The following is a 27,016-nucleotide window of genomic DNA, read 5'->3' on the forward strand; positions in this document are numbered from 1 at the left end:
CCCTAACCCTAACCCTAACCCTAACCCTAACCCTAACCCTAACCCTAACCCTAACCCTAACCCTAACCCTAACCCTAACCCTAACCCTAACCCTAACCCTAACCCTAACCCTAACCCTAACCCTAACCCTAACCCTAAATGGCGTCCCTGACCCTGGTGCTTCTCGCGCCCTCCGCCTCGTTCTCGTCCCAATCGTCCTCGCTCTCTTCTGCCTTGCTAAACATCACCTTGTTCGCCCATAAAAACGCGCTTGCCTCGTCCCCTCCCTCCACCACCCCTTGAACCTGCTGCCAAAACGGTAACACCAACCACATATACCACATTAATAATAATCCCACCTCCCGCGGCACGAACCGGCTGACTGCCTTGGCCCTTTCCGTCGTCCGGATATTCTTGTGGTACAACACCACAAAACTTATCAACCCGTTGTCCACGAAAACGTTTCGCGTCCCCCCACCGCCCGTATTCCACATCCGCAACCCGATAATCTCCGTCCCGCGTGCCGGCTGCCCGCCCGTAATGTGCATTAACAACAATATCTGCTCGCGGAACCGCTCCACCGACCGCTCGTACCGCCGCACTTGCTCGCCGCTGAACGGGGACGCTTCTGTACCTGCCCACGCCCGCTTCAACTCGATTTGCTGCGATATCTTGCCCATTAACCACGTTTTTCCGTCGACCGGCCACTCGTTACGCTCGTCCCGCAAAAACGAATACCCGTACGCCTCGTCGCTCTGGTCGTCGTGTAACCCCGCCCAATTAATCGCCGGAAATTGCTCGTGGTCCTGTCCCTCCGGTATCATCAACAACTCCGCCATAACCTCCCGCGCTTCCGCCACCATCCCGTGCACCATGTCGACCAACTGGCCCATGCCGAACTGGATTTTCCGGTACGTGATGGTGTCCCCCTTCCACGACACGAACCCCTCCGCCACCGTCGTGTTGCGGATCGCCATCCCGTACGCCTTGCGGTCGTATATCCACCCCATCGGCGACGATCGCCCCTGCGTGGTCGGCCGTACCATGAACCGCATTACCTTCTCGTGCGCCCGCCTGTCCATGCCCACGCATTGCTCGTTTGCCTCTTCTGCTTCCAACCCCTGCGCCTCCAACCGCTCCATTTCCTCGTCGTCTTCATACTTGATCTGGCTCGCCAACAATATCCGCGTCATCTTCATCACCGCCGAATATTTGGGCGTGTAATTCAACGGGCTCGCCCATCCTGCCATCGGTAACAACCCCATGACCGCCAACCCGCTAATCACTGCGTTCTCGTAACCCGTCCGCAATAATATCTGGTCCATTAACCCGACGACCGCGTCGACGCACAACCGATCCAACCGCTCCTCTTGTTCTTTCGTCGGCCTCCGCGTCTCTGCCAACTCTGCCGCCGCGTTTTCGAACGCGTCCCACCATTCCCCCTGCTGCAACGTCAACCGGTACGCCGGCCGCTCCTCGTCCTCCATCGCCTGGCTGCGGTGCATATAACAAATCACCTGCCGCATCACCTCGGTGTATTTTTTCCACGTTTCGGCTTCCATTTTGGCACTGAACCGCTTGTCGCTCCGCTTGTCGCCATCCTTCCGGTTAATCGTCTTCAACACGATGTCGTCGACCTCCCCCTGCAAAATCATCCTCTGCCCCTGCCGTGCTGCCCGGTGGAAACTTTGCCACATGGCCTCCAACGTCCGCTCCTTTTCTTTAATTGGGTCGATTAACGCCATTATTTTCATGCGGCTGAACCCGCGCAAATGCCGCGACCAACCCACCTCCTGGACCCACAAATTCGGCTCCAACTTCTCGTTGGCCATCTCGACCCTGTCGTGGTAAATCCTTTCCATCGCACACATCTTTTCCTGGCCCAATTTGACTGCCTTGCTGATGATGTCGTCGATTGTCGCCACGGCTCGTACCGGCGGGTCATCCGTCGTGGCCCGCGGCCGTTCGACCTCGAACCAACTGCTTGCTTGCCGGTTCTTAAAAAACCGCTGTAATCGCACGCCCGTACGCCACGGCAACTGTGCCGCGACTTGCTTCCCTCCTCTGGTCCGCGGGTTTTGCCATGCATGTTTGGATCTGTAATGGTCGCGCATACTATTCTCTTGCCGGCAAACCCACCCGCATTCCGCGCATCCAAAACCGTCCCGTTGTGCCGGCCGCAACAACGGAATCTCTGGGCACGTCGGCGGGGGGAACGCGAACTCGCGCAATGCGTTATGGTCCTGGTAAATATTCGGCAACTGGCCGACTGCTGCTGCAATCTTTCTTGCTTGGTCTGGCCGCATCTTATGGCTGGTACCGCGTAAATGCGGCTCGACCTCGGTTGCTGCGTTGGCAAACTGGCATTGGGTACAAATTACCACCTTATATTTGCTTACCCAAACGTACGGTCGAATGTCTGCCATTCTGTCGTTGTGTTGGTTCGGTTGGCATTAATATTGATCAAATGCTGGACTCGTCTTCTGTTGGACTCGTCTTCACCTTTTGTTACCGCGACCCTGCGTTTCGATTTTTTTAATGGGCCCTGCTACGCTGCATGTAACCTTGACGCGTCCGTCGCCCTCGTCGTTTGAAACGTTTTGGGTTGGCCTGCTATACCCTAACCCGTCCTTCATCCTCGTCGTTGCCCTGACCTGCGATACCCTAACCCGTCCGTCCTCGTCGTTGCCCTGGCCTGCGATACCCTAACCCGTCCGTCCTCGTCGTTGCCCTGGCCTGCTGTACCCTAACCCGTCCTTCATCCTCGTCGTTGCCCTGACCTGCGATACCCTAACCCGTCCGTCCTCGTCGTTGCCCTGGCCTGCTGTACCCTAACCCGTCCTTCATCCTCGTCGTTGCCTGCTGTACCCTAACCCGTCCTTCATCCTCGCCGTCTGTTGCGTTGGCCTGCTCGTAACCCTGACTCGTCCACCCCCAATCCGTCACCCCATTAATATTAATAATACAATCTTAAACCACGTACAACTCCCGCATTTCTGCTCCAAATCAATCGTCCTTTTGCTTGATTGTGCATGGCGCCTGAATCTATCGCTGGTTCAAATTTTGAAGCGATACGATCAAAAAAAGTCAATGCTTCGTAACCCTCTAGTAAATCCAATACTTCGTACCCCCTGCCATCATCCCTGCAGCCTTGGCGTCCACACAAAATCCATTGCTTCGTTCAACGAAACAATCAGGTATTACTGGTTAGGTATTACTGGTTAGGTATTACTGGTTAGGTATTACTGGTTAGGTATTACTGGTTAGCCTTGGCGTCCACACAAAATCCATTGCTTCGTTTAACGAAACAATCAGGTATTACTGGTTAGCCTTGGCGTCCACACAAAATCCATTGCTTCGTTCAACGAAACAATCAGGTATTACTGGTTAGGTATTACTGGTTAGACGATCAGGTATTACTGGTTAGGTATTACTGGTTAGGTATTACTGGTTAGATACCCTAACCCGTCCGTCCTCGTCGTTGCCCTGGCCTGCTGTACCCTAACCCGTCCTTCATCCTCGCCGTCTGTTGCGTTGGCCTGCTCGTAACCCTGACTCGTCCACCCCCAATCCGTCACCCCATTAATATTAATAATACAATCTTAAACCACGTACAACTCCCGCATTTCTGCTCCAAATCAATCGTCCTTTTGCTTGATTGTGCATGGCGCCTGAATCTATCGCTGGTTCAAATTTTGAAGCGATACGATCAAAAAAAGTCAATGCTTCGTAACCCTCTAGTAAATCCAATGCTTCGTACCCCCTGCCATCATCCCTGCAGCCTTGGCGTCCACACAAAATCCATTGCTTCGTTCAACGAAACAATCAGGTATTACTGGTTAGGTATTACTGGTTAGGTATTACTGGTTAGAGCAGATTGCGCATCAAAACACTCTTATCCTTGCGGAGAACCGCAGCCTTCGGAAGGCCAACGAAGCGCTTAGCAAACGGCGCAGGGCCAAAAAAACACGCATCCGCGAAGGAGGGTCGTCTACCGTACAAGATGTTCAAAACTTGTTACAATTGAACAACGCGGATAATCCGGTACGGGAGGAAGAAAGTGAAAATGGGGAGGGAACTAATGCGCGACCGGCGATTAAACGGCGCTGTGGCAATTGCGGGAACACAGGACATAATGCGCGAACCTGTCAGGAGGATGAAGAAATGTCTGATATATATAGTTCCGATTGCATTCAGGTAAGTTAAATAATGCTGGCGTTGCGATTTAAGCTGGAATTGGCGTGGTGCAGGAAAAGTGTCCAGGGTACTGTCCTGTCCAGGGTACTGTACATCCACGTTAGTGTTAATAGGAATCGTATAATCGTTGCGATCGGTAAAAAACAATATAATAAATTGAACGTAATTTAATTTCTGCTTCTAGTTATTTATATGCTCGTTAGAATCGGTTGAAGATTTTTTTACGTGTCATGAGATTACGTGGTTAAACACGTGATTTACCTACACGCATATCTGCCCATGAACCAACACTTTTCCACCTTTCTCTCACTTTGGGTTCCCAATAAATAGGAAAGATAATTGGCCAAATAGCTAAAAATATAATCAAAACGCGAATTAAAATCCTAAACAATTAATAAACTCTCGCCGGTCAAAGGCTGCTCTGAATCGACTGGTATCTAACCATCTGTGCATACAAACCATCCTTGCGCATCAGCTCGTCATGATTACCTGCTTCGGCAACGGCCCCGTTGGCGAGGACCAGGATAATATGGGCGTGCCGGACCGTGCTTAAACGATGAGCGACCGATATAATTGTCCGTCTGCTGTTAACCGCTTTATGTAGCGCAGCCTGTACCAGAGATTCTGACTTTGAGTCCAGTGCCGACGTGGCCTCGTCGAGCAGCAGGACCCGGGGATTGCGGATTAGAGCGCGTGCCAGGGCGATGCGCTGCTTTTGGCCGCCCGAAAGAAGGACGCCATTGTTACCGACGGGTGTATCAAGGCCGTTTGGCAAGGATTGAATAAAATCGTAGATGTTGGCGTCCATACATGCCTTTTTTATGGTTTCACTATGGACAAGGTTCGGACAAGGTATTCCAAGGAGTATATTATCCCGCACGGTTCCCTGGTAGAGCGTGGGCTCCTGACCAACCAAGGATATGATGGCGCGGTATTGTTTTAGGTTGAGCGTGCGGATGTCCTGGCCGTCGAGGTGGATGCTTCCAGCAACCGGATCGTAAAAGCGCTCCAAAAGAGAGACGACGGTGCTTTTGCCGCTACCCGAAGCCCCTACCAGTCCAACATATTGTCCGGCCGGGATGCGAAGGCTGAGGTTTTGGAGCACCAAACGGTCGCTTTGTTTTGGATAGCTGAAATCTACATTACGAAACTCAATGGCCCCCGTGGACGAGCTGCGGTTCACGGCCGCTCCAGCCTCGGACCACGTGTCGATGGCCGGTCTCCTGTCGGAGAGGCGCTTCAATTTCACCGCGGCGCCGTGCGCGTCTCCCATCTCGCGGGCGTACGAAAAGAAGGTTCCGGCCGATTGGGCGCCAAACACGATGGCCGAAAAACATACAAAAAATTGGAACTGGTCGTACTCGCGCCTCGCGAGTAGCGTGCCGCCGTACCAAAATCCAAGCGCAAAGGCTAGGAAAAAAGCCGAGCTTGAGGCGGCATATAGCGCGCTCGACCGCAAAGTTGAGATGAGGCTTTTGTGCTGCTGCTTTTTGATAATGCGACGGTATTCGGCGAGGGCCTCGTCCTCCCGGACAAGCGCAGCAACAGTGCGCAATGAGGTGATGGTTTCGTTGGCTATGGACGCTGACTGGGCAAATGAATCCTGCGAATGCCTAGAAAACTTGGCCAGCATGTGGAAGCGCAGATACCCGCAAGCCAGGAGTACGGGGACGGCCGAGGCAATGACCAGCGAGAGCTTCCAGCCGATTAAGAGACCCAATACTAGGGCGGCAATCAGGGTCGTGCTGACGGTAAGCAGCGTGCCCAGGGTTGCGCCGCTGAGACCAGCGATGTTGGCCGTTTCGGTGGAGAGAAAGGAGAGCAGGGCACCCGTTTCCATGTCGTCGAAAAAGGCCTGGTCCTGGCGCAGTAGGTGCCCAAAAGTCATGTTGCGCACGCGCCGGATGAGTCGCTCTGAACATTTTGCGAACGCCAGCCCCTGGAAGGCGAATGCCACAAACTGCACCACGGCCAACAACAGGTACATGGCGCTCCAAAAGTCGCTTCGCTTTTTGATGGCCTCTACTGTTTCCGAGGACAATGGCTGGCCAAGAATCTGTTACGCATTACCGTCAGAAGTGGTTTTTGAGCTATTACAATTACGAGCAAAAGCTTACCATAATTTGTTTGGCAAAAAAGATGGCCTGGATGGGCGTCCCGGTGCCACATATGACGGCCCAGATGAGGCCCCATAGCATCAGGTTCCTTTCCTGCTTGTTAAAGGAGGCGATGAAGCGGATCAGCGTCCATATATCATACTTGGCCACATGAGCCGCGCGTTGGGATGTGGAGGTGCCGGCTGCAAGTGCTTTGACTGTGGACTGGTCCTTGGCCAAAAAAGAGTCATTTTCATCCCTGCCGCAAGATGCAGTGGTAATCTCTTTGGTCCGGAACTGCGTCTCCTGGCAGGCCAGCATTTCAGCGAGGTTCTGCGCATCCATCAGTTTGGAATACACGCAATTTCTCTCCAGCAGGTCCTCGTGGGTTCCCTGCTCGACGATGGAACCATGAGAGAGAACCACAATCTGGTCCGCATCTTGAATCGTTGAGAGCCGGTGAGCAATTACGATAACCGTGCGTCCCGCGCTTGCCTGCTTGAGCCCGACCTGGACCGCCTTTTCCGATTCAATGTCGAGAGCACTGGTTGCCTCATCAAGCAAGAGGACTGTAAATTGGGGGTCAGCCGAGACAAAATTCGGGCAGGGTCGCAGGGGAAAAGGCAGCATTCGTACCTTTTGGGTCTGAAATGATGGCCCGTGCTATGCAAATGCGTTGCTTTTGACCACCGGAAAGACGAGAACCTCGCTCGCCAACAATGGTGTTGTAGCCGTCGGGGAGTTGACAGATAAAGTCGTGCGCGTTTGCCATCTTTGCGGCGCTCACCACCCGGTCCCTTTGCATATCTATACTCTCGCTTGCTGATGCTGGTAGGCCCCGGCGAATGTTGTCAAAGATGGTAGTGTTGAAAAGCGTCGGCTCTTGAGCTACCAGACCAATATTCCTGCGCAGCCAAGGGATGCTCAAGGTACTAATATCTCGTCCATCAAGATATATCGTACCTCGAACGGGGTTGTAAAACCTTTCCAGCAGCCCGACGAGCGTGCTTTTCCCTGACCCAGACGGTCCCACGACTGCTGTGGTCTTGCCCGCCGCTATTTCGATATTAAAGTCTTGTAGCACCACCACTTCCGGCCGAGACGGGTAGACCATCTTGATGTTTTCGAAGCAGATTTTACCCTGCATGTTTTCCACCTTCTGGTTTGGATTCGCGCTCGGGTCCAAAGACAGCGGGGGTTTCCTGTCGATTGTGTTGAAAATCTTCTTGGCCGATCCGAGAGCCATCACAAAGGCTTGGAAGTGGGGTGCCGCATGGCCAATGTCAAAGGCGCCCATCATGATTGCCATAGTGACTGTAAGGATCCTGGCAACCGAGGTCTCCGAATTGATAAGAAACGTACTACCGACCCAGAACGACAGGGCATAATTGAGGTATAGTATAAGCATCATGCTGGCAACCATGATGCTGGTGATTGCTTTGACCTTGAACCCGTACTTCTCAGCCTGGAAAAGGTGCTCGTTGTACAGCTTTGCAAGGCGCTCCTGGGTTCCAAAGGCGACGGCGGTGCGGACAGACTCAAAGACGTCGCCGGCCAGAGCCCCGGCCGCAGAAGAGGAGAGAAACAATTTGATGCTGCTCTTGCTAATGAACAAGGTTGCGACGCCTATGGTGGTGATGAGAGCAAAGACTGAGGAGCAGAGAACTAGCGTGAGTTTCCAGTAAGACGCGAAGCCAATCGCGAAGGCCGAAACAAAAGTAGCGACCGCACCGAGCGTCATGCCTAGCTTTTCCGAAATGCCTGCTTTGATTTGGTTGATCTCGGTGGTGATGCAGGTGGTTATCTCGCCACTGCTAAGTTTGGTGTCCAGGTAGGCAATGTTTTGACGCAGGCAGCTGTGCAGGTAACGATCGCGTATTTTATTGCTGATGCGTTCTCCCGAGTAGATAAAGCCCGCGGTCGCAATGTAAACCGTGAAGAACTCACCAATGGCGAGGTATACAAAGCACAAGGCCAAGGTTGTCATCTGGGCAACGTACTCGTCGTATGCACTTTTGCCCGCATAATAATCCTGTATGATTCCCTGATAGTTGCCAAATAGCAATGTCATCAAGGGCAGGCCGGCACCGCCTGCGATGGCGCAAATGGAACTGATGGCAATCAGCACCATGTCAAAAACTGACGCATATCGGTAGATGGTGGCGATGCCAAAACCACGATCGGACGAGGCGATTTGCTGGTTTAGAACATCAGCCTCGAGGTCGGAGAGATTATTGCGGTTGTCTTGTGACACCGAACGAATAGGCTCCTCAATATATGCGGGCTCCGCAGTGGCTGGCTGCTCCAGCTTCTCCGACACGCGAGACTCCATAGGTGCGATGCCTACTAGGCAAATGTTGACTGGATGTAAAATCTTTACCGAGGGCCGTAGATTGCGGATTTGAAGCTAGCTATGTCGAAAGCATGAAATGCATGGGAAACAGGCGAGTTATGTAGTTCACAAAAAGATTTCCGGCAGGTTTTTGTGTATGTCATGTGTCCTGACAATGCTGACTGCTCGAGTTTGTGACGTAGTGTATCTTCGTCAAACGTGCGAGATAACATGTTCATTAACAGTTAAAAGGCCTTGCCTGTAGGTAATCAAAACCAGAGATGGGTGCAGTATTACCCGCCTACCTCGCAAAGGAAATTAATCTCAAAAGTTGCGATGGTATGGACTAACAATAAAGTGACTTTTAAATCTTTGCCTAGCTTCTCATTAGTCACTAGAAAACTCTAAGTCGGGATAGGCAAAGTTATAAACCGCGATTCAATCGACCCAATCTCAAGGAAACAGGCTTGAATCGGTTGTGTTAACAAAAAACAGCCTTCAGATGTATTTAGACTGCATCTGCATCTGGGGACGTTTGGTTTAATATGCACGTACTTGCGGGCTTTTGGGGATGCTCTTTGTCCCTACCGCCAACCAGGTGCGTACTTGTGCTGCTTTCACACTTGGCTCAGCCCCTTGCATGAGTTTATTTGGCTATTAGCATATTTACAAAACGACAATCTGAGACTCCAATAACCGCACCAATGTTTTTGTCCCTGACTTGTCTTTTCCGCCAAATATCCCGACCAAAACGTAGTATGGCAAGGCATTTTTCTCGCTTGGGAAATATCCGAAATCCAGTCCGTAAAACCGAGTCAACATTTCCCCTCTTTTGTCCAGTCCCACTGCAGTTCAAATCTTGCCAATGTTTGATCAAGCAATATATTCAATCGTGCATCGACTGGCGTGGAGGGTGCTCTTAGACATAAAAGAAAGAAAAAAAGCTTATATAGGCCGAGGAGCGTAGGATCGGCATTGAAAAGTACGATTCAATGTGGCAAGAACATCGGAAACGAGCGATCTACCCCGCGCATTCTTACCTTGTGAATAAACTAGCGGGTTTTAAACCCCACGCGAACGTTTGCCCGAAATATTTGGGTTCCAAGTTCTTCCGTCCGATTAAAGGGTTATCCGCAACTTTATGGTGATTTTTCGTCCCATGAGGAAATGTCTTCCAACAGGGCCGCCAATTTAAAGCCCCAGATGCTCGTGCAAGCGCCGCATAATCTTAATAGCTTACGACAGAGTTCTAGCTGGTTTGGTTTGAACGAATATAGAATCTTTACGCTGATTTTAAGGGTAATGTTGTAAATTTTGGCTACAAGTCTCGGTCTCTGCGAATCACTAATTACCGATTTTCATACCGTGCACCTTTTACTTTGCCCTCATTCACGGGTTACCTCTACCTTTATAATTTTATAGTCGGGGCCCTCTTATTAGATTCAAACCTTAATTTAATGACGCCCCATCGAAACCGAGCATCGCGCCCAAGGCGAGATCCGGCTAGCCACCGGAGCGTAGCAAATCGCCGGAACTTTTAAATACAAAGTTTAACTGGCTGGAATATACGTTTACCGATAATTGCTCAGCCTTTGGATAAGCTTTGATTCTATATGTTCTAAGCGGTGTTTTCTACATAAAATTGGAATGAGTTTCTCCAACCCTGTGGGTCCAGCCGCTAAGTTATTGCCTTTTCTTATTCCCAATTAGACTGTGTTCACAAGCGGGGAAATGGCTTGGAGGTATCTTCTTTGCATGGGTATCCCAACGGCTGGAATGGCTCGAAATAACCGGAATTGGCAAAAATTGAATTATAAACGCAAAGAAACTAGTACCAAAAAAATGAAAATTTAGATATTTAAATGTTAAACTACTGCTTATACCTAACCTTCTTGGCTATAGTCGCCGAAGTTTCAGAGGTTATTTACACGCTGAAACCAACCAGAAAAAAACGCATCTTGCAACGATAAGGGGGCCCGGTGTTACGACCAGGATTGGTACCGACACGATTGGGCAAGAATGAGAGAGGTGTCGGGAACCCAAACCAGAACTAACCAAGAAGCACGAACCAAGGACAGAGAAGGGGAGCACGAGGTCACGTGGTGATAAGATAAGAAACCCTAACCCGATCACCAGAACAAGAGTGACCACGATCATTGCCAAGGAAGTGATCAGCACAGCCGCGATCACCCCAGAGTGATCATGATCATTTACACAAGAGTGATCACACTTGGAACATAGTCTATATAAGGCACGCTCATTACCATGTAGATAGATTCGATTCTAGGATTGCTTAGCAGCAATCAAACTCTAGTTAACCTCAATACTTACTTGAGAACGATCATAACTTCACCCCCCAGTCATTGAGAACCCCAGTTACCCAGTCAGACGCTCAGTTGCTTCAACCCACTGTACTTTACCATAAAAACAGGTTACCGGATACCTTGATCGTAACACCCGGCTAGTGAGACCTTGGCGAATTCTGGTCGGCCTGGTAATGTAATTGAATTAGTTAGTTTGGGCTAAGGTTCCGGCTTTCGTGCTTTCTTTTTTCATCTTTTTTTTCATATATAAACCATCAACCACCAAATTCGGCACTTGTCCCCTACGTTCTACTGCGTAACCTCCAAGTGGATCTTTTTACAATACAAATAACTACTGGTAAATATATATATAACCCAAAGATTCCAAATTATTAAATACTCGCATACCCACATATTCGCTCGCGCCTGTATTATCTTTTGCAAAACCCTTTATATTCTAATAATTGCGAAACATTCGCACGCGTGCTGGTATTTCGAAACAAAACAAAACACTAGTGTCAGTGGATTATAAGCGCGGTCGTTTATTGCAATTAAAATAACTATATAAAATAGTGTAAAACGTGGTGCAGGTGCAAATAATTTTAACCGTGTTAGAAACACAATTTGAAAGCCTGCACGCGCCAGCGGGTACGTTGGTGTGCGAACACGTACTGATTAACCTTGAAATTTGTGGTTAATATGTATATACTTGCAGTTATTTGTACTGTACAAATATCCACTTCGTTGGGCTCCACATCTCCGACCCCCCTAAAGTCCGGCCCCCTTGAAAAATGTAACGACGAAATACCCCTTTTATAAACCGATTTAAATGTAAAACTATCAACGCACAATAATACAATCATTGTCAGGCTCTCCCGGTTCGCTAACCTCTTCTCCATCGTTCAAAGCTTCTAAACAGTCCCTATTATTTTCCTGTGCTTCATAAACGTTTTTTTTGCTGACCAAAAGCTCGTTGGGATCCGGAATCACCCTTTTCCTTTTGACCGGCCGTACCGCCTCCAATTTTGCTTTTAACAAACTGATTTTTTGCTGAGCTTCAGCCAATAAGGTATCCTTGGTTTCGAAGCTTTTTTGGACTTTTGCAAACAAAAGCCGTGAAGTGGCGTTACTTTTTTCGGACCGGGAAATTTCCTGTAGTTGAAGTCGAATATCTCGGGTCGTTTTAGGGGTTTTCCAAATAAGTAAAGACTGGTCGTTAATTTTTTGGGTTGGATTTTCCGGTGTTTTATCCCTTTGGAAGCCGTTATTTTTACCTTTTTCGACGTTGGCGTTGCTATTTTCTAATAAAAAAGGGTTTAAAAGTGGTTTTGCCAAGTTCACCGGCCATAACCCCGTCGTACGCCAACCAGATTGAATGGTTTTTGCTATAAATGCTTTTGATCTGGCTTTTCGATAGCAAAGTAGAAAGTTTCGTTTCCCAACAACCGTTGAACAGCAAAACTGGTTTACAAATCCCAGGTGACGTCGATAAGCTTCCTTTAACGGCCCAAAAACCGATAAATCCAACGGTTGAAGAACGTGTGACGAATGAGGAGGTAAATATAAAAGCTGAATATTATTTTGGAGGCAAATAAGCATAAACTCGTCGGTGACGTGTGATCCGTGGCCGTCGAGAATTAATAAACGCTTTTCAGGAGTTAAAGGTTGGGTATTTGGAATAAACACCTTTTTTAACCATTCGATACCTGTTTCATGATTTGTCCACCCGTTTTCGGTTGCATGAAATTGCCAGGTATCGAAAGGACTTAAATCAGCTGGAAACCATTGTTGCTGTACGTTTTTCCCCTTAAATATAACGAGGGGAGGTATAACAGCCCCCGTAGCTGATACACATTCGATTATGCTCGTCCAACCCCGCGTTCCAGGCTCTTTTCGCTGTAATGGCCGGATTTTATTACGCCCTAACACCAGGCCATTAGATCCTTTGCCTTCCATTATACCTGTTTCGTCCATATTCCAACGGTTGGCCGGTTTTATAGTATCGACAACGGGATTTTTCAAATAGGACCACCAAGATTTAATTACCTCGGTTGTAGCCCCATTAACCCGGGCATTTTCTATTCGCCGGGGCCTTTGGGTTTTCAAAATTGGATATCGGGCTATAAAACGGCTAACCCAATGTTTCCCAAGGCTTTTTCTTTCTCCGGCGGCCTGAAGAATTCGTTCCGCAAAATAGCGTAGTTCTTAATGCGTTGGCGGAAGGTCTAACGCGGCCTGCGCAAGTACCCAATCTGCCAAATAGGTCTCCTGCTCCTGTGAAAGCCTTTGACAAGATCTTTTCGCTTGTTGAATTGACTGGGCCCCCTTTAAACGATCGTGAAGGGTACTCCGAGGAATACCCCATTTTTGCGAGGTTTTGTGAACTGATTTGCCATTTCTTATGTCAGAAATGGCAGCAAGAAGCTGATTTTCAGTGTACTGTTTCATTGGAAAGTTTGGAGCAAGAATCTTCAAAAATCAAGTTCTAAAGTGAAAAACTCGTCTAGATATTTATAAAATAAAACAAAGGGTTGACGTGGCTGAGTAGATATTTTTAGGGGCCGGACTTTAGGGGGGTCGGAGATGTGGGGCCCAACGTTATGCTTTCGGTGAGGGCGGTATTAAACCATCTCCCGATTTTTTTATCGGCGTCTTTCGACTGCCAATCATTGACGGGAAGAAGGATTGCCCGCTCTTGAACGTCATTGAAGCCGTTGTTGAGCAGCATGGATCGAGTTTCCTCGGGGTCGCATTGAATTGACATGCCATGGTCTTCCATTGCATGGTGAAGTTTAGTCGACCACTTCTCCAAGGCTTCTGGAATGGGGTCACTGTTACGCTTGAATTTCCAATCGATCTCGAACTGTTCGAAAACTCCTGTCCCGTGCTTCAAGTGGCTGCATGACGGCGATTAGATTGCGCAGATGAGGTCGGCGTTGAGGGGACGCCTTGAAGCACTTACGTCGCTATTTTCCCATAGAGGGTAGACCATGATTTGATAGATCCCTTCTTCATCCTGCAATTTATTAGATCGTAGGGGGCATGGTTTAATATCTCCTTTGTCCATTCCCTTTCAATATCGACAGTGGTGAACGTGACGGTTTGTGGAATCCTGTTTACACGATTTAACAAAGTCTTTCTCCTTCAAAATTTAGTGCTGGTTCAACTTACTTTTCAGGTAATATAATGTGACGGTATGCTGCCAAAATTGAAGGTAGGTTTGGGCTATTCAGATGCATGGGCGCGAGAATTGTCTCTAGCTGTTGGGCCATAAGAATCGGCCAGAGGCCGCTTCCACAGCCAACATCCAGAACATGCTGTTCTTCCCCAAACTCTATTACGTCAGTGTGTAGTTTGTCTCCGAGAATGTATCGGAATAGCTGGTTGAAAATGTCGAGACTGTCCTGTCCCCTCTGCTTTTCTGTTAGTGCTCGTGCCTTTCTTATAACGGCGTCAACAACGGCGCCTGAAGTACTTTATTTACTACATGTATAAACTGATCTCCCAGAAATGATGGGAAGTTGTTTTCATTGACAAGTTCCTTAAATTGGATTCTACACTCAATTAGCGACAGGCCATCGCCTGTGGGGCCAAACCCGGGGCACACATACGTCATGGTTGCACAAGATATGCTGCGTAGGCGTGAAGCCTGACCGTCGGGCTGAGAGACGGGCTAGATAGACTCACGACCTGCTGTGTTGAGGAACGACCTCGTCACCGACCCTCGTGCAGAGCAGTCCAACGTCTATGGATTGGAGGTGCTGGACGGGTACGAAAAGAATGAGGAGAGCACATGTCGCCGCTGCGACGGTATGCCATTATTTATGAGATGAACAGAGATGTGGCATTGCGGATATTGCGGTTCACGAGACTGTTGGGCCCTGATGCGTACAGCATCGAGTTGACTGGGGGCCAGGATAGCGTTTGCCACGCCAAACAGTTTAACGTTACAGAGAAACCCCGTCAAACACGCAGTCATATTCATGAATCTAATCTTAAGCCCCTCGTTTTGGCCTGGACACTCTGGATGGACACGGCAGGTGCGTAGCAGAATATTAGCCTTGACCGCAAAGTAACCTTTTCACTTTTATAACGGATTCCACTGATTTGTGAAACAATAAAACAGTATTTCAACATCTCAAACAATTGCACCCCTCATGAGATCTAGGCCTAAACTGAACGGTGGACGCGAGCAAGAATTTTGTGAACTTTTCTGTTCGCAAATCATTTTTACTGGTTTGAGGTCTCGGTTATTTTGCAACCACTAATGGGCAGGGTTTCATCGATGGAAGACCGATTGTGGGCCGTCCAGGTGGTATCGGGGACTGGCATTCAGCAGGGACTACGAGGCTTTCCATGTGATCCCAGTGCTCGATACACGCAGACTTTCCCCTCAATATGAGACCTGCCTTGGAAATGGATTGATTGTTTGAATACATTTGTTATCTATTTTGCTACTATTCACCTAATGTCGAGATTATACAGAGCCGATCCACAAAAACTGAGTACCAACCAGGGCCTGTGGGTATACAATGAAAACCCGTTAAAGAGTTTTTTCGCAGGTATCGCTGGGGCCCTCGAATGGAAAAAATAGTAGCTGTTTAGGGTGTAGAACTTGAGGGCAGCGACCATGGTGTTTTTTTGCGCAGGGCTTTCCCACCAATTGACTAACTATGTAATTTGCTGCATCGAATTGAACTGGTTTATGCTTGGATTTGTGGACAAAGCAGAGCACCTGATGAACGAATGTTCATAGGGTACTGCTCTAAGCCTCCACTTGCTCACTGTGAGTCGGCGACCAGTCAAAGGGTTCAGGTGTTTTTGGACTTCTCGGTCTCCGGAACCGGGTGGAAGTGTTCGTGGTCTCCAATGGTTTGATATGCTTGGAGCTCGTTGGTTCCTCAATCGAGTTTTGTGTCTCTCCCACAGCGTTCGTCGATGTTTCGGCAAATGGTTCCTCTGGCTTGGAAGACATTTTCTCAAAAATGGAGATAAGGACTGCCTTTCTTTTGGATATTAGTCCTGGAACAATATTTGATACAGGGACAATAAGGAGTCGGGCGGCCTACCTTTGGCTTTTTTCTCTTTTGAGCTCTATGTGATAGGGGGGAATGGCGCAGTGGTTAAGCGCCATGGCTGTTACTTGAGTAACGTAGGTTCGAATCCTGCTCCCTCCACCTCCTCCCCGCTTACCGTGGCAAGGATAACCCGGCTGGCTATCGACAACAACCACCCGCCTGTGCCGTCGAGCCCACACTTGTTGGGAACTTCGTCTCCATGGCTACAAACGACCGACAGCTCCGCTGTTTGGACACAGGCCCCTCTCGATGAAGAGCCGTCAACTGCCGTCAGACGAACCCTCCGTGCGCCTGAAGGCACGGGGTCGCGTCAGTGAACAAACCTGTAAGCAGGACCGGGCACGAACCCGGTCAGGCTCGATTCGCTTCTATGCCCTTGTTTTCCGCTGTGTAAATAGAGAAAATAGAAAGCGCGCCGAGATACCCCTCGGGAGGTTGCTAACGGCCGGCTAATAAGCCGGGCCGAGCCCGGCGTTAAATAATAATACTACTACTACTACTACTACTACAGCAACCACACTATCGATGAGGCTTTCAAAGAATTTTTTCCTTGGCCATCGTTTTCTTCCTTTAACCTGGAGCTGTCCAACGGGACTTCCTGGGATCCTGAATTCGATAGCGTGGTTGACCTGGACCAGTTCTTGAACTAAAGTCGTCATCGGGGATGCTAGGGCTAGATGTCACGGGCGACTGGATCGGTAGGTGAGGGCAGTCAGGGTGGCGGACGAGAATGATATTGTTGTCTAGTCTTCCTAGGGTAGCAGCATGTAACTGGTGATAAACAGGGCCACAGCAGAAATACAAAAAGGCATCGGAATCATTCTTCGTCAAGGCGCATTAACTCGACGCATCTACGTGCTGGTCCTGTACTTGCAAGCTAATCCTGCGATTACCAGCCAGGTCAATGATAATTATCCGGCCACAGCCCTCTCCTACTGCTCTGGATCAGCGGGTGGCGAGGCTTGAAACTGAACTCTCATGCTTAGTAGCTATGGTTGAGAGGCAGGCTTGCACTACTATACACTTCTTTACTTGTATTGGGGCGCCTGGGATTTCGGGACTTTCCGCGCCAGGGACGTTTCTTTCACGGAGCCAGTTGTTTGACTTGGATCTTTCTCTTGAAGTTATTCGAGCGAGAGGACGCCCTCGGGCTTCTTCACACCCTTCGATGTTTGTGCATGCAGCCGAGCCCAAGTCAGGCATCAGGAATAGGCGTGCCAGCGATATTGGAGTGTTTTGTTGAAATGTCGGGCGCCTTAGCAGCCGGGTGAGATACAGCCCGATGGGAAGGTCGGATATGATCTTTTGGTTACTGAGCTTCTTCAGCTTCTTAAATGAACCACTGAATATGATGTCCACTAATTGAATAATATTACAAGCAGAAACCTGAGTTTCGCAAGCCATTCTTGCAACTCTTTCAGTCTGGAGCCGGAGTTTGCCTGCCTTCACAGCATAATCTTGAAGTCCGTCTTGGCCTGGTTTTGCATCCATAGGTATTTTTTCGCGCCGAGCTCAGCATAGCTGTACCCATTGCTCAGAGAGCCATATTTCGATATTTAGCTGCTAGAGATGCTACTCACCAGCCAAACCCATCATGCCCAAAGACTGCCGCGGCTACTTAGTAGCCATTGCCCCGCGAAGAAGCGAGGAATCTCGACAGTAGCCCTGTCAAGACGTAGCTGACTTGAAAAAAAACATTGCCACGTCGCTATTATAATGTTAGTGTATGCAGGTGACATTATAAACGCTCCTTGGTCTTCACGGCCCACGATCCTCGAAGTTCTTTTTTTGGTCCAGACCGCCGATCTGGACTTTTACGGCGTTCTCTACTCCAACCCGGATCCACTCAAATGGGACTGGCCGAGCCCGACTGGAATCGCATGGGTGTATCACGATGGCCTCCAGATAAGAACGTGGCAGGAAGCCGGCCAGAAGCCTAGTTTTACAGATTATTCGTCAGATTTTGAAATAGAACAGATTTTTGGACACTATGAGAATGCACAAGGTCATGTCTCCTATGCAGTCAAGTGGGTCGACTATACGTGTCCCACCTGGGAAAGTGATATAAATTACTCCTGCAAACACGTCGTCGACTACCACCAGCGACTTTCAGCCCCGGGTTCGGCGCTGACGCGTCATCAGCCTTGCTTCGAGGTTGTCACAGCTACCACCGTATGATACTGTGCTGCGGGGGCTGGTTTGAATTGGAGGATTTATTTGTTGCAAGGTTTATAATGATAGATGTGTCGACTTAATAAGGCAAATTATGAGCAAAGTGCCTTTGTTTTTAATACTGAAGCATTGCCGCTTCCCGACGCATGTTCAAAGCCAGATAGTGGTAGCCTAGTGTGTGGATAATCTATAAGATCTAGTATTGCTGTGGATTAGGTGACCGTGATGTCACTGAACGCCAAATGGGGCCGCTCGACCGGGGATGTGAGATGGCGCCCATACCGGCAAACGAGCGCCAATTTAGTTTAGCACCATGAACAAGTCCGACAATGGCCTGGACTCCGTGGACAATACCAGGGCGTATGCCTCTGGCCCTGATGGAAAGTCAAGTCGCCCATGCGAGCGCCGATTCGTAGTCTGTGTTGATTCTCAGCCAACAAGCGCGGCATAGGTGAGGATATCTTCTCGCTAGCTGAATTCTGCATAGCAATGTGCTTTGTTTGTGGAGTATTCTCTCGTACGCCTCTCAAAACCTTAGGTGGTATGGGTAGCCTTTGCAGCCAGTTGTGGCTGTTTTGCTGAGCAATTTGGTGGTGGGTAACCTTTTGCAGACACTTTTAGCTGTAGGGCTTCGCAATCTGGGGGTGTAAAAAGAATTGCAGCCAGTTTGGGCTGCTTGAGAATGTGCATGGTATAAATGTTCCTCACACCCAATTTGAGCTTTTTCGCTCGATCCAGGGGAGTGGGTAGCCTTTACGGCTAGTTTGTGCTGTTGCATTTGGAAATATGCGTCGTGGTGTGGATATCTCTTGGAGCCAGTTCAATCTTTTTCGCTCGGCGATTTGGGGGGTGTGTAATTTCTATGGCCAGTTCTGGCTGTTAATGGCCTAGTACCGCATTTATCAAAAGCCGAGGGGGGAATGGCGCAGTGGTTAAGCGCCATGGCTGTTACTTGAGTAACGTAGGTTCGAATCCTGCTCCCTCCACCTCCTCCCCCGCTTACCCGTGGCAAGGATAACCCGGCTGGCTATCGACAACAACCACCCGCCTGTGCCGTCGAGCCCACACTTGTTGGGAACTTCGTCTCCATGGCTACAAACGACCGACAGCTCCGCTGTTTGGACACAGGCCCCTCTCGATGAAGAGCCGTCAACTGCCGTCAGACGAATCCTCCGTGCGCCTGAAGGCACGGGGTCGCGTCAGTGAACAAACCTGTAAGCAGGACCGGGCACGAACCCGGTCAGGCTCGATTCGCTTCTATGCCCTTGTTTTCCGCTGTGTAAATAGAGAAAATAGAAAGCGCGCCGAGATACCCCTCGGGAGGTTGCTAACGGCCGGCTAATGAGCCGGGCCGAGCCCGGCGTTAAATAATACTACTACTACTACTACTACTACTACTACTACTTATCAAAAGCCGAAAATAACTGCAAATTAGTAGCGGATTGTGTCTGCCACAAAAACCAGCATTCTGCGTTCCGTCGTTGTGGCAGTGTTTGCTCTTTGTCATGGTTCAGGTTTTCTTTAACTTCCTAAATTGGACGATTGTTTTGGCCGGGCGAATTTTTAAAAACACTTGAAGCGTCACATGCAGTACGAAGCTATCGAAACACAGTATAGCCTAGCTATCGTAAACAATATACCGTAAAAGGCGCAATGGCCTCGCCAAATATTGTAGTGAACACTTTTAGTAGTGGTGTTGTGTACTAATGGCTCATGTGACGTACAACCCCAATCGCCAGGAGAAAAAGATCAACCCGGTTTTAGGGAATGTACACAGGCCCCAAACACAACGGCCAAAACTGGCTGTTGCCCCGTTTGACTGTGTCTCCTCAAATTCACTATGAGAGTGCGAGCCAATCAGCGGACTAGCTAGCTCAAGTTATCTTATAACAGAGCAGCAATTGGAAGTTGACTAGGTCTTGGTGTCATGCAGCATGAAACCCTCAGACACAAGGAAGAGTAAACTTGAATTATCTGTCCGCTGCTCTGAATTTGGTTCATAGTCGATGTTAAGATACAGTTTGGAGCAAATCTACCGCTTCCAGTATAGACATTCGATCTTCGGCCCAATGCTTCTTGAGTCTACTTAAGGAGATGAAAGAAAATCCGGAGTTGGGTGCATTGTAGGCTACAAACATCCACTTTTTGACCTTACTACTCATCTGCCAAAGTACCTTGAAGCAGTTGTATGTTCCATTTGGCTGCTTAGTCAAATATCCATTGCGACAGTGCGATCGGGCTACCAAGCTACTGAGCCAGATTAACCCGTGCAAGGCAGACATAAGCACCTGTACTGAGGCTCGTTCTGTTGACTGGATCATGAAGACTGTGGCCCAGATAGCTCAGTCGCCACTGGTTTTGGCTTGAAATCGAGCCTTTGCCACTTCATCACGAATGCAAGGCAAAAGACCACAGCACCGGCCCCCACAACAATGAAGAATGTGTTCCCAATAGCCCTGGAAATCTGCTCGACCACAACTCTTGCCAATCCCTGCTCTGCCTGGCCCAGAAACGCAGAATCCAGGCCGCCGAGCGCCTGCCTGACTTCTGCATCGGAAATTCGAACGCCGGCATCGACCAGAGCATCGTTGACATACTTGAACCCCAGGTTCTGGAATATGCACCCACCCACCGACATAAACAGAGCAACTCCGCCCAGCTGCATGATTAAGAAGACAACAACATGATCCGACTCTTTGGTTGCGTCACTCCGTGCCAAGGTCTTGAGCACCGCGGCGCCCTGCTGGAAAACCAAGCCTACTCCCGCACCCACGAGCGCGAGGTTCCCCATCACGAGACCCACGGGGCTGTCGGCCGTCATGGAGGTCTGGAGCGCCCCGCCTATGATCATCAGCGCGCCGCCCAGCACGTAGAGAACTGGGTAGAGTCGCAGGCGTGGAAGCAATGCCGACGAAAGGACCGTCATGCCGACGAAGGTTCCGATGTAGGGAAGTAGATGGACGGCAGCCTCAACAGGGTTGAAGCCTCTGGTGAAGGAGAAGAACAGCAGAGTGTAGTATAATGTGATGCCGTACGCTGCAGCTGCCATGGCGGTTGACAGGCCTACCGGAAGAACTGTGCGCACCTCTCCTAGCGCGTCGGCCGGGAAGATGCGATATTTACGGGTCGTCCAGATGCACAAGTGCTGCTGCACCGCGTACATGGAGAACAGGAGCCCGGCAAAGACCCAGGCTACGATGGCCGAGTATGAATCCCACGGCCAGTGCGAGCCGGAGAATATCAAGCTGCTGAAGAGCATTAGAAATGAAGCGCAGTGTAAAATCCAGCCGAGCCAGTCAACATCGACCCAGGCGTGTGATGCGGTTTGTTTGGATATAAAGAGAGGCGGGAGGAAGACTTTCCAACCGGCACAAAGGACAGCCAGAATGGGTATGTTGATAAACATTGCCTAACAGCTGTCAGCTTCTTTTGCAAATTATGCGGGACCGAGCAGACTCACCCATCGCCATGTAGCATGGGGGTTCTCAGCGAAGGCGCCGCCGACGATTGGTCCGAGCACCAAACCAATGGCGAACCCAGTCCCAATGACGGCTTGACCCCTGGGCGCCTCGTATGCCGACGAGAATTTGAAGTTGTACAGCATTATTCTTCCAGAGTCCACTGTCAGTATGAATCAAGCAAGAGTTCGAACGTCTTAACCCCAAAAGACGGGGTGCTCACCCCTGGTAGAGCCCTGCGCCACCGATACCGGTGATTGCCCTTCCGATTATAACGCAGTTGATATCTGGGGCGGCGCCAGCTATTGCAGCGCCAGCAGCAAATATCAGAGTGTAAATGTAGAACTGCACTTTCAAGTTGCCAAAGGCAGACAGCCTCCGGCACAGCGGCATCATGCAGACGTTGAGCGCTGTGTACCCGATCGCGACCCACGTAAGGAGTTCGACATGTCCAAAGGCATGATAGACGGAGGCCTGAATGTTTGCGACGTTGCTAACATCATAGCCTATGCTGGTGTGTCAGAGGAGCCGTCAGTGGCGTTTGTGCGCGAGATGCGTACCTAGGAGCATGCTAGCTAGCCAGCAGCAGAGCTGTAATCCTGGCCATCTCCAGGTTGGCCAACCGTCTCTGGGGCTTTTTTTCAGTTGGTCAATCCGCCTCCTAGGGGAATTTAGGGTTATCTGATGCCACTGCATGGCTGGTGCAAGACGTAATCTGTGCTGAGAATGCTTTGCTGAGAATGCTTTGCTGAGAATGCTTTGCTGAGAATGCTTTGCTGAGAATGCCAAGCATCCTCCACCATTCATGGGTCAGACCCACCTTTGTTAGCGATTCACACCCAAACACACCAATAAGCTTAACAGCTGAAGAATTTTCGCCCTCCGGGCGCTGGTCGTCATGGCCTCACCAGAGGTCTCAAACCGCCGCGCGCGCCCGCAGAGCACGCCGCAGGCTTTGCCGCAGGGCCAGGCCGAGTCGGGACACGTATCTCTCGACACGCGCACCGCTAACGCGCCTCAGCCGGCTGGCCGCGGAAGGTACTCCAGCCTCCCGGCCCTGGCCATCAAAACACTGCAGCAGGAGTTGGAAAACGTGGAAACAGTCGGCAGCTGGCTCGAAGAGGTCTTTGCAGCCAAGCTCGAAAGTTTACAGGCCCCGGAGGACGCCGCGCTTAGGAGAATTGTTCTTGAACTTGACGACGTGATCAGCGGCTGGTTCCTCAGTCGCACCCTCCCTGAAAAAGAGCGTTCGCGCTCCCCGTCGCGTTCGCCGACCAGTTCCAGCGAAAGGCGCAGCATTTTAATTACGCGGACGGGCACGGCGTCGTCGGCCTCTAAAGGCAGAGGCACGCCCACTAACAAATCGGTCACATGGGCCGAGCGAGCCGCCACGCCACCAGCGGCGGCCCCAACGCAAATTTTAACCCCGGCCACGCGCTCGTACCCGATACGTACGACGCCCGGCAATGCACCTGACAGCTCCGCAACTCCCTCCCAATCGGGCCGGGACCGCTCCCAAGCCCCGAAACGTTTGACAGAACAGCCGTCCAACCGCATCCTGATCCGCGTAAATGACAAATTGCGGATGGTGACGAGGGAGCCATACGCGGTAACGACCAAACTGGCCGAATTGGTCTCGGTGCCACACAGTGAAATTCCAAACGCCAAGCGTACCCCCACGGGCTGGGGTGTTACGGTGGCCTCTGAGGAAACACGGCAAAAACTCCTCAACCCCAGCGCGGTCAAGGCCATTATGGACGCATTGGACGCGCGGGAAGTCACTGTCCCGACAACCTGGCACACATACGCCGTCTCTGGAGTGCCCCGAACGCTCAATTGCCTGGACGGAAGAAAGGACGTACATGAGGTAATCCAGGAGGAGATTACCGTGGCAGCAGGCCAGCAGCCAGTCAACTGGCATATTTCCAAACATGGTTACGACCCACATACGGCTGAGGGCACGTGGATAGTGTCCTTCCTTCAACCCGTAAAGCCCTTTCAGCTTTTTGGAGTGTCGAAACGTGCGCGGAAGGTTGAAAAATCACGCAAAATTACACACCACCACGACGGTTGCCAGGGATATTGCGAAATACGTCGCTGCGTACGGCAAGCGCGTTGCGGTATATGTGGTGAAGCAAAACATGCGACAGAGGAAGAGCCGTGCAAGGCAGCCCCCAAATGCGTTAATTGCCACGGCCATTTCCCATCCGGACATGAGAACTGCCCTGCCCGACCTTTGGTGGTAAATGGGAAGTTTGAACGACCTTCACAGCGTAAACTTAAGGGGATTCGCAGAATCGGACGTGCCAACCGTGCCGCGATTATCAACGACCGGGCCGAAACGGCCCGCCGAGAGCCAGCACCTGCAATCCCGGTCCTAAACACCACATCGCAGCATTCGCAAACCTCGAGCTCCCGATCGAGCATTTCAAATAAAAGAGCGCGGCCATGCGAGGCGGCAGGGGCGGACATCCGCAACTTCCTGCAGGCTGAACAGGAACGTGTGCACGACGAAATCGTTTGGGCAGCCGAAATGGAGGAGGACGCAGCGGCTGCCGAAATCTGCCCCGCTGATGGGATAGACTTGGAAGCAACCCGTCGATTGATATGACGAAATACTCGCTCGGCAATATGCAGCGGGAATGCCTCGACGTAGTTTGGGCCAACGTAGGTAAAAGGATGGGTGTGCATCTGAGCCTATTGGAGTTGTGCCACCAGAGAAAGGTGGACCTGGTTAACGTTCAAGAGCCATGGTGCGGGCTAAATACGAGCGCTCAGGCTAGCTAACAAAGTTTGCCCTGCCTGATCTGTTTCTAATGCTGTTCGATCTTACATTCCTGCGAAGCCGTCCGCCAAGCTTCCTCCAATCCCCCGTCTTTATAAGGCTGACGAGTGTCTCTTGCAGTTTGACTGGGTCGAGGACTTGGTCGAACTTCAGCATGGTCCAGCCCATCATGTTGCTGATTGCGCCCACTCGGTCAATTGCATTGAGTTGGAAGACGTCGTCCGTAGGGACGTTGGTCACCCGCCTGGGGCCCATATGTTTGAGGAGACTCTTCATGCTGACAGCGTCGAACTTGAATGTGAATATCAAATGTGATATAGATTTATGCTTCTAAGGGCGAGTTCTTGCTTAATCTGTTAAATAAATACCGATATGGCATCTTTGGTTTTACGGACTTGCTGAAATGACATGTTTTATTTACGGGCGTGCAATCGCACGTACGTAAAACAACTACTTGGGGGCTGTTCGTTGTGGGCCCCCTCAAAGAGGGGGTTACAAAACCTTGATTTTCGAAAAAACCGTGGGCCAGCAAATTTGTTAGCAGATCGCTAACAAAGTAGCTCATGAAAGTTCGATTCACGTTCGTAAACACTACACCCACGAAAAAGGTTAGAATTTGCAGATAAATTGAAGCCGTGAATTGCGCTGTAGATATCTATTTCTGGAGTTTTGGCTCAATCGCCCTTTTCCGGTCGCTCAAGCGGTCACAAGGCGACCCGGGTACTTCCAACTCATCCTTTCTACCACCCGGTATTGGCGGCGAGGAACGGTCTTCAAGCGGTCTCGTATCCTGAAGTTGACGGGGAGAGGGTGTAGCCAATGGTATATACCGTGGGAACGGTTTGGAAGGCCTGTTTGGGGCGGGAGGTGAGGCTGATTGCGAGGATCGTGATACGCATATGCTGATAGAACAGGCAGAGTCGGTATCCACGGTAATATTGATCTGGGTACTTGTATTTCCAGCTGAAATTGGCCCTTTATCGACGAACCATGACTGTGAGGGCTGTGAATCGGTCTTCTTCCTTTTTCCAGGGCGTTCCCTGACCGCCGGAACGTTCTCCGGCGTGAAGCCGAGGTCCTCCAGATATCTCTTCTGTTGTATCTTAATCCCGTTGGGCATGCCCTCTGTTTCTCGCCAGCGTTGAATAGCCTGATTCTTATCCCTATACCACGCATCTCTGACGAACTTTTCTTGTTGGTATAGGGCTGTTTCCTCGATCAACGCCTGTTTGGCTTCGTGAGCGACCCGCATATCTTCTAACGTATTAGCGGTCTGGAACTGCTTGTCTTTTGACTTCAACGTCATTTTGACTTTGTAACGTGAAGCGCGTTGAAGGCGTTTTTGCTTATTCGTCTGCTCTTGGGCAACGCGTTGCTGTAGGATGATCGCCTCGTTGGCAACGGCTTGTAAATCCGAGATAGCATCAACGGTATCTGAACTAAAGTGGTGCGCCTTGGCCGCCATACGGCTTGCCGCATATTTGGCCCGTGAAAATCGTTCAGCGGTAGGAAGGGAGTCCGGATATCGCGGTGTATTCGCTGCCGTGGCGTGGCCACGCAGTTTGGCGAGCACTTTGGTGCCGTCGACAGGAAACAAGCCTGTATCTTGGAAACCGCTTATTACGTGGCCAGTTGTGAAAGCCGTTTGCCAGCAGCGCTAAGTTAAGGGAAGATATATCAGTTTACCGCTAAATTAACCTGTAGATCGAAAACGACTTACTCGAATCGCAGCAACGAAATCTGAGCGGGTGAACACCGGAATACCGGTGTTTATATGCTCATGCAGGACCGCCTGCAACTCGTTTTTCAGGTGAGTGAACACGGATACGTCCATGGGCTGCATATAATGCGTTGAATGAGGCGGTAAAATAACGATCTCGATATCAAATCTGAGGCAATAATCAAGTATCTCCATGCCAAAGTGGCCGGTAAAGCCGTCGAGAAAAAGCCACCTCCAAATACGTGTTTTGGCCCGCTGTGAATTTGGATCGATTTTGGCCGCAGTGCGGTTCACAAAGTCGAATCTGACGTCAAAGTCATGACCAAACCACTCTTTCAACGTGGGAGATCCGATCGATTGCACGGCAGCAACTTCTGGCCACGAATACCGGTTGAAATGCTGTATCCAGGTGAGCTGGATATCTCCGTTGGAAAACCCCGTTTCTGACCGCGTAAAAACGATACCCTCAGGCAGATCCAGATCAAGCCAATCGCTCGTTGGCCACTTTGTGAAGATACAGAAGGGCGGTAGCGACTGCCCAACAGCGCTGCCACCGCCTATCAACGTACAACTCTCACGGTTAGCCGGATCCGCGGTGCGTGGCTTTTCATGCCTCTTTTTCGTCACGACCAATACCGGTATCCGGCCATCTCTCACACCGATTCTAGTACCACATTCGTCAGCGTTCCAGGCCGCTGAAGCCGTGATCCCAAGCTCTACCGCATGAGCCGCCGTGCGGCGATACCAGGCCTCCACAAGATCGATCTGTTGCTCCCAACTAAGGCGAGTAATCTCGACGGGTTGTTGTTTGGTAAGTCGCAGTTCCGGGTGTTTTTTACGCCAACGGCCGTACCAGTTCATTTGAATTGGACCACAGGGCGGTATACGTGACTGAC

At 50.3% G+C, this 27,016-nt stretch overlaps 6 protein-coding genes and 2 pseudogenes across 11 annotated transcripts; 4 read left to right on the forward strand and 4 right to left on the reverse strand.

Moving 5' to 3' along the window:
* Window positions 1-134: 134 nt before the first annotated feature.
* MGG_15489 lies at window positions 135-3,673 on the reverse strand (the record flags this gene model as incomplete). Of its 4 annotated transcripts, XM_003713217.1 has the most annotated exons (3): window positions 2,760-2,830; window positions 2,379-2,633; window positions 135-2,292 (listed from the first exon to the last, which is right to left on the reverse strand). In XM_003713217.1, exon 3 carries the CDS (start codon window positions 2,283-2,285, stop codon window positions 135-137), a length of 2,151 nt encoding a protein of 716 aa, XP_003713265.1. In that variant the 5' UTR covers window positions 2,286-2,292; window positions 2,379-2,633; window positions 2,760-2,830. The 4 variants fall into 4 exon arrangements, with proteins under 4 accessions (XP_003713265.1, XP_003713267.1, XP_003713268.1 ...); XM_003713219.1 differs by lacking the exon at window positions 2,760-2,830 and adding an exon at window positions 3,471-3,673 and having other exon boundaries at window positions 135-2,589; XM_003713220.1 differs by lacking the exon at window positions 2,760-2,830 and adding an exon at window positions 2,839-3,041 and having other exon boundaries at window positions 135-2,589.
* A 912-nt stretch (window positions 3,674-4,585) lies between these two features.
* MGG_14400 (P-glycoprotein 5) lies at window positions 4,586-8,604 on the reverse strand (the record flags this gene model as incomplete). The annotated part of the gene is made up of 3 exons (XM_003713221.1): window positions 4,586-6,232; window positions 6,294-6,841; window positions 6,909-8,604. The coding sequence occupies 3 exons, from the start codon at window positions 8,602-8,604 to the stop codon at window positions 4,586-4,588; spliced, it is 3,891 nt and encodes a 1,296-aa protein (XP_003713269.1).
* A 4,801-nt stretch (window positions 8,605-13,405) lies between these two features.
* MGG_15490 (uncharacterized protein) lies at window positions 13,406-14,523 on the reverse strand (the record flags this gene model as incomplete). The annotated part of the gene is made up of 4 exons (XM_003713222.1): window positions 13,406-13,804; window positions 13,870-13,923; window positions 14,079-14,381; window positions 14,519-14,523. The coding sequence occupies 4 exons, from the start codon at window positions 14,521-14,523 to the stop codon at window positions 13,462-13,464; spliced, it is 705 nt and encodes a 234-aa protein (XP_003713270.1). The 3' UTR covers window positions 13,406-13,461.
* A 1,489-nt stretch (window positions 14,524-16,012) lies between these two features.
* MGG_20000 lies at window positions 16,013-16,084 on the forward strand (annotated as a pseudogene). The gene has a single exon. The product of its transcript is annotated as a tRNA-OTHER (tRNA).
* Window positions 16,085-17,701: 1,617 nt separating this feature from the next.
* On the forward strand, window positions 17,702-18,608 carry MGG_15491 (uncharacterized protein; the record flags this gene model as incomplete). The annotated part of the gene is made up of 2 exons (XM_003713223.1): window positions 17,702-18,157; window positions 18,462-18,608. The coding sequence occupies 2 exons, from the start codon at window positions 17,702-17,704 to the stop codon at window positions 18,606-18,608; spliced, it is 603 nt and encodes a 200-aa protein (XP_003713271.1).
* Window positions 18,609-19,071: 463 nt separating this feature from the next.
* On the forward strand, window positions 19,072-19,143 carry MGG_20001 (annotated as a pseudogene). Its single transcript has one exon. The product of its transcript is annotated as a tRNA-OTHER (tRNA).
* Window positions 19,144-20,474: 1,331 nt separating this feature from the next.
* Window positions 20,475-22,185, reverse strand: MGG_15411 (uncharacterized protein; the record flags this gene model as incomplete). The annotated part of the gene is made up of 4 exons (XM_003713224.1): window positions 20,475-21,566; window positions 21,618-21,765; window positions 21,839-22,121; window positions 22,176-22,185. 4 exons carry the CDS (start codon window positions 22,183-22,185, stop codon window positions 20,475-20,477), a joined length of 1,533 nt encoding a protein of 510 aa, XP_003713272.1.
* A 306-nt stretch (window positions 22,186-22,491) lies between these two features.
* MGG_15492 (uncharacterized protein) lies at window positions 22,492-24,229 on the forward strand. Its single transcript, XM_003713225.1, has one exon. It carries the CDS (start codon window positions 22,514-22,516, stop codon window positions 24,224-24,226), a length of 1,713 nt encoding a protein of 570 aa, XP_003713273.1. The 5' UTR covers window positions 22,492-22,513; the 3' UTR covers window positions 24,227-24,229.
* Window positions 24,230-27,016: the final 2,787 nt, after the last annotated feature.

This window comes from Pyricularia oryzae, chromosome 2 (assembly GCF_000002495.2).
Source record: "Pyricularia oryzae 70-15 chromosome 2, whole genome shotgun sequence".
Taxonomy (NCBI): Eukaryota; Fungi; Ascomycota; class Sordariomycetes; order Magnaporthales; family Pyriculariaceae; genus Pyricularia; species Pyricularia oryzae.

Coding starts and splice junctions, on each gene's coding strand:
- MGG_15492 (XM_003713225.1), top strand. CDS start 22,514: ATGGCCTCACCAGAGGTCTCAAACCGCCGCGCGCGCCCGCAGAGCACG.